We start from the raw sequence: 11,579 nt of genomic DNA on the forward strand, positions 1-11,579 counted from the left end.
CCTTAGTAGCCATGGAAACAAGAATTTTTAAAGTGAGTTAATACTCTGTCTACTGCCAGTCACTAACATTTGGTCTTACTACAAGGGAAAAAGAGGCAAGTATTTTACATTCCCAGGTGTTTTTATTAATCACATTCAATTTCACAGGACAAAGAATGCCAGAAAGGGCCATTGACATGTGGGTAAGTGTACGTAAACTCTACTGAATATTGTATTTAGAAGCCCCACGTGGGACTGCAGGTAATCATTGAGCTGCCCTGCAGGTTTTAATTGTGTAGGTCCTTGATGTTGAGTTTATGAATTACCCTCTCTCTGTTGTATCCTTACCTACAAAATTTGGTAAATGACTAGATGGATGTTCTTAGATAGTCAGATGTATGAATACTCCTGAAGTGTTTAAATGAGGTTCTTCTTAAGCCAAGGACAAGAGTGAATGGAAAGGATTGTGGGATCTAGGGGTTGGAGAGACACTGCTCTGAGCTGAAATGTCTGCCTAATAGAATTTCTTGTCCTGAAGGTTTTCCCACTCTTCTTCTGACTGGAGATATGGGCATTTACTGTTAATAGGAGGAACGTCTGTGATCCTGCCACCTTCTAAATGAATCTTCTTATCCATAATACACAAAGGTATAAAAACTTTATGTTATATATGGGAGCTTTCAAATATGGTCTTATAAATCAAATGCATCTACTCCATGTGTTTCAAACACAGGAAGAAACAGATACTACCAAGCTAGCTCGTTTTTTTTCTGGAACAACAGCAATTTTCATTGTGTTTTCAGTACTACCTCACAGCACATTGTTCTTGTAGTCCATTGCCTCTGGCCTGCCTTGGAAAGGAAGATGATGTGGGCAGGGTGTTACCCAAGCCACCATGAATTGTGAACTCATCTTGCTGATGAAACCTCCCTAGTAGAACAGCTCCTGCCTTCACTCAGTCAGGAAGCACATTCTACAGAGACTTTAGAGCAGGGGGTAGCTGTTTAGGGAAGGTTTCCTGGCAAGGAGATCCAGTGTGTAGGCCCCTTCAACCTTCTGCATGCACAGTTAGCAGTGACATTATCCAAATGCCTAGTGAGTAAATGACTCACCTCCTTCCTTCATCCTAAGATTGGAATTGAGAGAAGGTGCAAAGAAGTTAGATCAAAGTTATAATACAGAGTGTAAATTTTCTGTGAAAGAAGATATTTGCTCACAAAAAATATGTCAGGATTCTTTTTGTTTCACTGAAATGAAGCTAATTATCTAAAGATGAAATTTTAAGTAAGAGATGGGCTATAATTGGAAATATCCACATTTATGGATTTATATGAATTTATGTGTTAATTATCTATTTCCCCTATTCCTCTGACTCACTCTCTGGACAATTTTACACATAGATTTTGGTTTATAGATACCAAAGAAGAATTCAGGGTTTTGTGTGTATTAGATAATCACTTTACCACTGAGCTCTATCCCCGGCTATATTACAGATAGACGTTGATGAGCATACTCTTCTGGTTTCAATTATAAAATAGGTATAGCCTTCTTTAGAGAAGTGTACATTTCTGTAAAATTCACAAGGAGGAATAGCATTGCACACTATCATTTATGAGGTGTATCATTATGTACAGATCAATTTGTATACACATATATGTTTACAAAAATTTATGTAAAGTGTGTTATTATTTTTACATAAATGAGTTTACTATGTGAATTATTTTCATTTTCTTTCATAGATGATTTCAGTTTGTAACAGTCATGAAATGTTATAGTACTATATTTTAGAAATGTCAATTAATTTGAGCATTCCCCTGCTTTTTCCTCTCTTTATGGTATTAAAATATTTACAAATTGCAAATACAGGTAAAATAAGCATGTCATTACATATGGTATTGCAAACTCTCTTCTCATTGTCAGTTCTAAGCACTGAAATTCCTAGTCAACAAATATTATTATTTACTCTGTGAAGAATAATAATCTGTACATAGACCACTGAAACATCTCTATGTGACAACAGGGACAAGGTATGAGAGCTCAGTGCTATATAAGCCGTGACTCCCTCTGTTTTCCTGCCTTCCCTTGTAGTCTCACTGACTCTATTCTTCTTTGATGCCTTCTTCAGATTTGCCAAAATGAAGGAGTTCATCTTCAAGTTCAGTGGCCTGATTTGCAGTACAGCAGCTTTGGTGTTCGAAATCATTCTTGCAAACAGCCAATGCTGGCGCCTGTGGGAGTTTAACAATGAGGGTGTGCAATTTGTGTCAATTGGACTCTGGAAAGCTTATTACACTCAGGAATTTAACATCTCTGGGTCTATGACCAGGATGTTGGTTCACACCCCTCTCAATTCAACCTGGAACAAGTCATCGGAATTTCAGTATTTACAAGTCCTGATAGCTTGGGCCATTTTGATGAAAATGCTAGTCGTGATTTTCACTTCAGTGGCCATTAAGATCAGCTGTCTGGAAGATCCACTCATTGAGATCCAGCTGTTTTGCTACAAGATGTCTGCCATAACTTTGGCTGTGAGCAGCCTTTTCACGCTTGTTACTGTGACCTTGAACCACCTGGTAGATATCTATGGGCAAATCACTCTTGACTTTTCACCTGACTTTCCCGTTAAAAAGGAGGACATTATAAAGAAACACTGCACAAATGTGTTCCCAATGGGTGTCCTGATAGCCACGATGTCACTCTTTGGCGTGATTATGTTTCTCTATGAGATGATCTCTTTGAGAGTGCAGAGTCAGGTGAAGGCCCAGTGTGCTTCCAACCTGGCTGAGCAAAAGGTCTGAAGTGAGGGCTCTGGCATTTTAACATATGCCAGGAGAATCTTTGAAGAAATTGCCCATTTGTACACAGTACTGTGTAATCACCAATTCATTCTATATAAAATATCAACTTGACTTCTGGGAGTGTGTCTAAGTTTTATTCCTTCCTTGCTGTCAAATGCATTCCATTCTTTAAATGTTTTCACATACTAAACTGTAGGTCATGATCTCATTTGATACTGCCGTCAAGAAATAGCAAGAAACAGTACAGTATAAAGGCATGTTTCCTAAGTAAACCTAGTGAATCCCATGAGAAATACGGTTTGCAAGAAAGCAGACATCTCAACACAAAAAAAGAAACCACATTCTTGTGTGGAGACACTTAAGTATTCATATCTCCGACAGGTAGAGCAGGATGTTTTAGCCTTGGCACTGCTGGGAGAGTAGGATGCTCTCTTGGAGAAAGAAGGCAATGCTGTTCACTGAGTATGCTAGTGCCATCTGTCGTCTGTCGCTATTAGAAGGCAGTAGCCATCTCCTATTTCCCCAGTTGTGAATAAACGCCACAAATGCCCAGGCATTTCCAGTGTGCTCTGATGGTCCATGTGGTGGGTAGCACAGGGCCATTCTAATCTATCAGCTCTCCCTCAGGACCTTAAAAAAAAATCCTAGTTTTCTTTCTGGGAACATTAGTCCCTATTCTTTATCATCTCAGCTTTCTGAGTGTGTGTTATACTGTGTGAATACTTTCTCTCAGTGGATCTAGATCAGTGGTTCTCAACCTGTAGTCTGTGGCCCCTTTTCGGTGTTAAATGACCCTTTCACCACGATTGCCTAAGACCTTTGGAAAACACAAATATTTATATAATGATTAATAACAATAGAAAATTGCAGTTATAAAGTAGTAATGAAAATAATATTATAGTTGGGGGTCACGCCATCATGGGGAAGTGTATTAGAGTGTCACAGCATTAGGAAGTTTGAAAACAACTGACCTAGATCTTCCATCTCCATCACCACCACCCATATCACATCACATACCTGATTCATTTCTCTGACAAAATACATAACATGGGCAATTAAAGGAAGATAAGTTTATATTGGCTCTTAATTTGAGGAAATACACATCATGACTGAGAGATCATGGGGGCAAGAGTCCCAAGATGCTTGCTACATTGCATTAATAGTTAGAGAGCAGGGAGTGTAGTTAGTGCACTGCATATGCTCACCTAGCTCTCTGCATGTTATGCAGCCAGGATCCTCATTCCAAGGAATGATGCTACTCCATTTCAGATGGTTCTTCCAAGCCCAATTAACCTCATCTTAATCTCTTTGGACATTACCATAGGCTTCTGTATTTCTTGATTTTAGATACTGTTCACTCAACATTCAATATTAACCATTCCTAATCCTCTTCTTGACAATTTATGGTCTAAATATATCATTATTATTACTTTAATTTGTTGTTGTGGTGGTTGTTCTTGTTGTTGTTGTTGTTGTGTTTGTGTGTGTGTGTGTGTGTGTGTGTGTGTTGTACAGGAACCTTTGTTCCATGACTTGTGGTGATGTTATAGGGGACTTGGTAAGCTGTAGCCATCTAGGGGTATATAAATCTCATTAATTCGAGTGGACAAATTATGTGTGTGCTGGAAATTAAACCCACACAGGACAGAAAGTAGAGTGATCGGTGAAGATGGTAGATTCACAACTATAGATCTGTGACAAGGAATTTTAAGCTGGAAGCCACTGGGATTGAAAGTAACAGAGATATGTGTGTTCCTGACAGAAAGCAACTATTATAAACTCAATATACCCAGACTCAACTGAGCACAGAAGAAAGATTACATGTCAGCAACTGTTTTGATTATGAGCAATGTGTGGCTGATGACAGGATATAGAATCATAGAACAAAAAGACTTCTAAACATGTATGTGAGATTATTTAGGCTAGGATAAGTGAGGTGGATGATATATGATAAATATGGGTGGCATCATTCCATGAGCAGTGGACTCAGACTGCATAAAAAAGAAGACATCTAGAAGATCAGAAACATTCATAGCTATCTCTCTGTTCCCTGGTGAAAGGCACAGAGTGACCAGAAGCCTTATATTCCTACACTATACACACTCTGCTGTTACAGTGCCCTCAAACTGTGAGAAAATAATGTTCAAATATCCACTCTTTCCTTTCTGTCATCATGTCAGATATTTTCACAGCAATGAGACAGGTAAGTAATGTAGAATAGTGGTCCTTGGAATAGAATTGTTCAAGTTAATGTTATAAACGTAACTACGAACTTATTAATCTTTTGGAATCAGTACTTGGGTAATGTGGAAATATTTGGACCTATGCCTTAGAAATGCACTCAGATATTCTATAAAAGAGTTTAATTGGCCATTCCATGGGGAGTGTGCAATTCTAGAAGGATGTGGAGAGTTGGAAGCTGCTCATGAGTATTCAAAGAGGATCAAGGCCTGTAAGGTGAAAGGGGCCGGTTTTCATTCATGTTCTATGCTGGCACAAAGCTGGCTGCATTGTACCTGTGTCTTGAAAACCTGAATATGGCTGAACTTAAATTTGTAGAATAATTTGTCCTGTGGAGGACATTACAAAGCAGGATTGCCTTCAGGTTGTGGCACAAGAAATGAGCAGGACACTTACACAGGTTTATAATATAAAAAAATCAGCAATTGGGACTAAAACCACAGTCATTTGAAAACAAAGAGTCCTAATTGAAACCCAGTTAGCAAGAAGCCTGTACATCCATACAGTTTGTAAGCAATACAAGTCTCTGTGTTTTCTTGGTTGGGTCTGAGCGGATGTGGGACTGGTGAGTGATAGAGATTTGTCCTGACTGTGGGCCAGGCAGGAAAACTCTAGCTACAGTTAGGGGTCACTACAACATGAGGAACTCTATTAGATGGTTGCAGCATTAGAAAGGTTGAGAAGCCCTAGTCTATAGGATACTGTTTGATGGTTTTAATAAAGTTTATGGGGTTTTGCTAATTTTTCTTTCCCTATGCCCAGAGACTGTTTGTTTCTCTGTCAATTTGCAACTGTTAGAGACTCTCACAATTGCTCATTCCTGTGGGGAGTTGTTTTTGTGTCTTTCTCAAATCCATACCTTTTACTTTCTATCAGAAGCCTTCTCATCTCTGTCAGTGTCACTTTTGGCAGGCAGCTACTGCATGCTTTTCCTACCTCAGGTCTGGAATCGTCCTGCTCTGTCTAGTACCCTTCTCTACTCAATTGTTATTTCCCTTTCCTGTCTTTCTGAGTTTTCATTCCAGGACCTAAGTTCTTAACCCCATTGAAACTGGATGATACCTTCAAGCTTTGACCCCTCACTCAAGACCCATGTAACACACTTAAAAGTTGACTCTTGACCTCCATATGTATGCAGGTACACATGGTCTCATGTTAGAAAATAACACATAAACACTCCAAACACTTGCACACAAGGAAATGAATATAATGTTGTAATATTATGAAGTGAAATTGGCAAGAAATGGGCTTAAGACGGTTAATACTGAATGATGAAAAGCCAAGAGCTAGAATCAAGAAGAGGATAAGAGCTTCTGGTTAATGTCAAAGATTTTCTTGATTTGGTGTGAGAAGATCAGCCCTAAATGTAGATGGCATCATTCCATGGACTATGAACCCAGACTGCATATAAAGAGGAAAGCTGAGCACCAGCAGTCATTGCTCGCTGCTTCCTAACTGCTGATATAATACTTACTACATGCAACTTCGTGCTCTTACCCTCATGACTTCTTGGGCATGATGGCATATTCCCTCACACTGACAGCCAAAATAAACCTGTCCTTCCTGAGTTGCTTATGTCAGGACTTTTGTCCCAGAGATGTGTCAAGTATCTAACATGGTAGATCTTGGTTATGAGGGTGGAAGAGTAAGGTACACTGAGAGAAAAATATCCATGTGAAATAATACATGTAGAATCTGACCATGTGGAAGAATTGGAACTGAAGTTCCCAGGAAGCAAGTCAGGGCTGTAATAAAGATCCCCCAATGGACACTGATAGACTAGAACTTCATGATTGTTGACACTTGATATGGAAAGACTAGATTCTCTCTAAGTATCAAAAGGCTCTAGAAAACATCCAAAATCTTTGTTCAAAATCTTTATAAAATATTCAATGTCTCATAACTATGGGTTTCTGTAAAATTAAAAAAAATAAAAGTAAGTTGAATACTTTCTTTTCCCAAATGGAGGGAGGGCATTGGGATACAGTTACAATAAAATCAAAGCAAAACAAATAGCTGAATGCCCTGCATCTGGTATTCATCCAGGAACTCCTGGGCTCCAAAGGACCTAGTAAGTTCCTGTTCTCCAGATTTACAATCCATAGCATGCACCTTATATCTCATAGGCTCAGGCTGGCTCTACTGCACACGTGTTTTTGTATTTGCTGGTCATACCATGGTAGTGGCATGTCCACTAATTTGAGATCTCTAATGCAAGTGGGCTGTACTTTTACCAAAAGCCTCTCTTGTGCCCTTTTCAGAGACTTTCATGCTGCCAGATTGTGCCTAGTTTGCAATCTACTTAATACACATTTAATCCTGGAATTTGTACCTCCATTAAGGCTCCACACTCAACAAAGCATTCTTATGCTCCTCACAGTCTTAAGCCTCTGATGCTATACATGTCTCCTTCATGCTTTCAAAACCAGTACATTCTAGGAGGATAAAATATATTTTTAAGTTTGTTTGCCAGCACAAGGTATAGCGATGCCCCCCTCTTGAATATAGCACATGTGTGATTATCCTCAGAAAACACTTCTCAGGAGATTTTCCTTCAGAGATGCTGATCATTTTCAATTACAGATGATTACTTAGCCATAGACTAAAGCTGCTACTGGATTGTGCCTCATGGCTTGCTTATCCTGCTGCATTATACACACCAGGACCCCTGCCAAGGGGTAATATTATGCACAATGCTTTGGACACTTCTATGTCCATCCTTACTTAAGATAATGCCCCACAGTCTTCCTTACAGTTCAGTCTTATGGAGCCATTTTCTCATTTGTTAGTCTCTCTTTCCAAGGAGCAGCCCTACAACCACACATTAAGGTAGTGAAGAACACAGAAAGCGTATGTGAACCCTCTAATGGCCTCTTCCTCAAAGAGGGCACAGACTATTGTTATTGGTTGTTTTTTGGAGGAGCAGTAGTCAGGAGCTACCACCAAAGTTGTTTCATGAGACAGACAAAAAGCTGTACATACTGGAAGAAGACACGCTCAGACAGGTATTGGCTGACATGGCCATTGACAGGCAGAGTTGAAGATATGAGATTGAGAACGGGAATACAACAGCCACAGGAGAGAGAATAGGGACATCCTAAGGTTCTCTGATCGAACATGACAGTGGAAGATCCTAAGGGCAGCTGAGAGTGAAGAAAGTAAATGACAGATTGATATAGGAGCAAAGAAGCAGTAATCACAGAGATAAATAACAAAAGCACGAACTTTATAAGAACAGACAAACAGCTGCCATCAAGGGGATGGGAAGGCACCCAGAGGTTGAAGGCTGCCCTAGGGCTCTGGATAAGACTTTTATCGGCTCTCCAAGGTCTTCTCCTCAGGAAGTCACCTCTTCCATGGTTGGTCCTTCGCCAGGGAGGACAAAGAGGCTGTTTTCCCCCTTTGTTATCCACTAGCACTTTCTGAGTGTGACAGCCTCCTGTGGAAGGGGAACAACATCAAGGGCAAGCAACAGCCCTTATTAATGGGATCTTTCTCCTTTTCTAACCATCACAAGTTCCCCTGAACCCTCTCATAACATCCCTGTTAGACATGAAGATTGAGTGTCATTAAGGGTGCAATGCTTTTCTAGGTATTTCCTCCTGATAGGAGATGAAGTTTTAAGCATAGACCAGAGAAAGGAAGGCCCTCCAAGGATAGTTCTTAGTTACAATCCAGAGGGATACAGTAAAATTCTCTGATTTGCATAGATCCATAGCACCAGATAGCCATTTGATGACAGTGCCTTATTTGATTTATGTAACAGTTCTCACCTAGAAATAGTACAAGCACTAGAATAAGTATAAGTTCCGTGATTACAAAAAAACAGTTTTATCTTCCTTAGAGGAAGAATGCAGGCTAGAAAATCATCCAAAACCCTCTACAACAGTGGTTCACAACCTGGGAGTTGTGACCCCCCTTGGGTGCTGCATATCAGATATTTATGTTATGATTCATAAAAGTAGAACAATGACAGTTATGAAGTAGCAATGGCATAATTTTATGGATGGTGGTCACCAGAATATGAAGAAATTTATTAAAGGGTCATAGCGTTAGGAAGGTGAAAATAGGTTTAGAGGTTTAGAGCCACTGCTCCAAAAGTTTCAGAGAAATCAATGATGACTTTGAAGATTTCCTTGTGGATTTCATCTGTTGCAAGATGTGCATGAGGAAAAGAGCACAGGTTTGATTCAAGAGGTAAAAACCTCCTCATCTCCCAAGTCAAGTTGAAATTTTATTCATCCTGTTGTCTGACAGCTATAAATTTCCATAGACGAACATACGTCCACACCACGATTGATATCATGGAGAAGTTAAACATTCAAATGCTTTCCTAGAATCAATGTGTATGCTTCAAGGATCAGATTTCCTGCTGCTGCAATTCCATTCCAGTATTTTGTCTACACTAAGATGTTAAATGTAGCTCTTGGACAAAATGTCTCATCAACTGTGGTGTTGATCCTATTGTTTATGTTAGGACAACCAAGATCAAGCACTATACTCTGAATTCCATGAACAAAAATTGAGGTTGAATTGGCAGACCCAAAGCAGGGAAGGTGCTTAAGTGAGTACTTTTGTGAATCGACATGAAGAGATTTAAGGGTCTGCTCCCATTCCAGAGTGACTGGGAGAACATTTATAATTATTTAAAAGATGTCGGTAGAGGGACTCCAGATTCCGAAGAAACCATCACCATAAGGAAAGCCCTAAGTTGCTTGACAGTCTAGGAGAGTGGATGTTAGTACAGGCTGAATTTATTCAGAACTCGGGTATATTTTCTCCTCTACCCTTCCCTAGTAAGTAACTCAAGACTAACAGAAGTGGGCCTTTCACCAAGAGACCGTTTATCCACTCTTGAGACATAGTAAATAGTCCATGGAGGATAGGCATGGCCCTGGTGGATAAAGCTATGTAAATCTAACAAGGAAAATCAGAAATCCTAGGCCTTATGTATATATATTACAAGTATGTAGATTGGTTTTCTTGTGGGACTCTTAACAGTGGGAACAGGGCCTGTCTCTGACTCTGTTGCCTACTTTTGGGACCCTTTCCTCCTACCAGATTGCCTCATCCAATCTTAATAAAAGAGGAGGTGCCTAGCCTCACTGCAACTTGATATACAATGGGTGGGTGAAATCCATGGGAGGCCTGTCCTTTTCTGAAGAGAAAGAGTGGATGAGAGTAAGAGGGGATGATGGAGGGGGATGAGTTGCCTTATAGACTGCTGGGAGTTTCCATTGCAATAGGTTTCTAGCTCATCCCAGAGATGTTTGCATGGATCTAACACATAATTGGCCTGGTGTGTTTTCCCAGTCCTTGTGTACCAGTGCCTTCTCAACACTCTCAGGCCTAGCTATGGAGATGCAGTTGCTGCAACAGATTTCTATGCAAAGTTCTCCAGAAATAATTCCTGCACCATCTCCACTATCCAATGCCTACCTCCAGATGCACAGAAAGCATATTGGCTGTGCCTGATGGAACTACCCAGAAGCTGTAATATTCTCTTGTCTAATGCTCTAGCACTGGGTTTGCAGATTGTATAATGTATTTGCTCTGTGAGTTCCAAAGAAGCATTTCCTGTATGCAGCTTTGTCACAATCCAGAGCTAGTCAAAGTAATGTAGGTACCCCTAGTGGTCATATCTTATAAATGTTTCCAGTACAGACCCTGCTCATCTCAAATCTACAACCTCAGGTGTAACTTGTGATTCTCAATTCAGATATACACAAGTAGTCACCTCAAACATCTTGAACCTTTCCAACCCCTTTCATTTCCACACTCCTAGATTTAGAGGTGGTTATCCAGATCTTGTTGGTTTTTTCCAAGTCACACTACCACTGAATCAAGATGATCCTGTCTAGCAGCTCCCACACTTGCTTCCTCTGCAGCATCCTCCCTTCAAAACCAAACCTACCTTAATCATCTGCACAGTTCAAGGCCTCTTTGTAATTGCACCTATCATGCACCAAGTTTGCCTGTTGATCTCCACATAAAATCACCTGTTTTTGTCATTCTCACCCTCCCAGAAGTAGCTCTGGCCATGTGCCACCTGCACCCACATTTTCTAGTGAGTTCTTCTGCCTGAATGCAGTCTTCCTGAGGTCTCTCTGTACTCCAAGTCTTACCTGCAGAAGCCTTGCCTATTGAGCTCCTTTTAAGGCTGACTACCAGTGTCATCCCTACACTTTGGGGTCTTGCCTAGTCTTGAGGCCAAAGAACTGGCCTTCCTTGGTCAATTCTCAAAGAACAAATTTCATCTGGACCATCTCCATGCCCCAGTTTCTAATATTCTTACTTGCATGGTTCATGGAAAGGCTTGCCTGATAAAGATCACCAGAAAGTTTTCTCCAGCACATAACTACCTACTTACTAATGTGACAAAGTAATATGACCAAAAGCTACTTTGGAGGAAAGGGTTTATTTCAGCTTACACTTTCCAACTCCAGGCAGGAACCTCAAGACAAGATTTGACACTGAGGCTATAGAGGGAAGTTGATCACTAGCTTTAAATCCAGGGGTCACTAAGCTGAACAATATAACCTGGACAAGTATGACAGGAAC

At 40.2% G+C, this 11,579-nt stretch overlaps 1 protein-coding gene across 1 annotated transcript; it reads left to right on the forward strand.

Moving 5' to 3' along the window:
• Positions 1-515: 515 nt before the first annotated feature.
• Positions 516-2,888, forward strand: LOC131899413 (uncharacterized). Its single transcript, XM_059250861.1, has 2 exons — positions 516-627; positions 2,105-2,888. Exons 1-2 carry the CDS (start codon positions 599-601, stop codon positions 2,775-2,777), a joined length of 702 nt encoding a protein of 233 aa, XP_059106844.1. The 5' UTR covers positions 516-598; the 3' UTR covers positions 2,778-2,888.
• Positions 2,889-11,579: the final 8,691 nt, after the last annotated feature.

The sequence above is a fragment of the Peromyscus eremicus genome, chromosome X (genome assembly GCF_949786415.1).
Source record: "Peromyscus eremicus chromosome X, PerEre_H2_v1, whole genome shotgun sequence".
In the NCBI taxonomy this organism is placed as follows: Eukaryota; Metazoa; Chordata; class Mammalia; order Rodentia; family Cricetidae; genus Peromyscus; species Peromyscus eremicus.

Bases quoted from the DNA above. Each gene is read 5' to 3' on its own strand.
- LOC131899413 (XM_059250861.1), top strand. From the start codon at position 599: ATGAATCTTCTTATCCATAATACACAAAG. The intron at 628-2,104 runs GTATAAAAACTT...TGCCTTCTTCAG, and splicing joins CTTATCCATAATACACAAAG to ATTTGCCAAAATGAAGGAGT.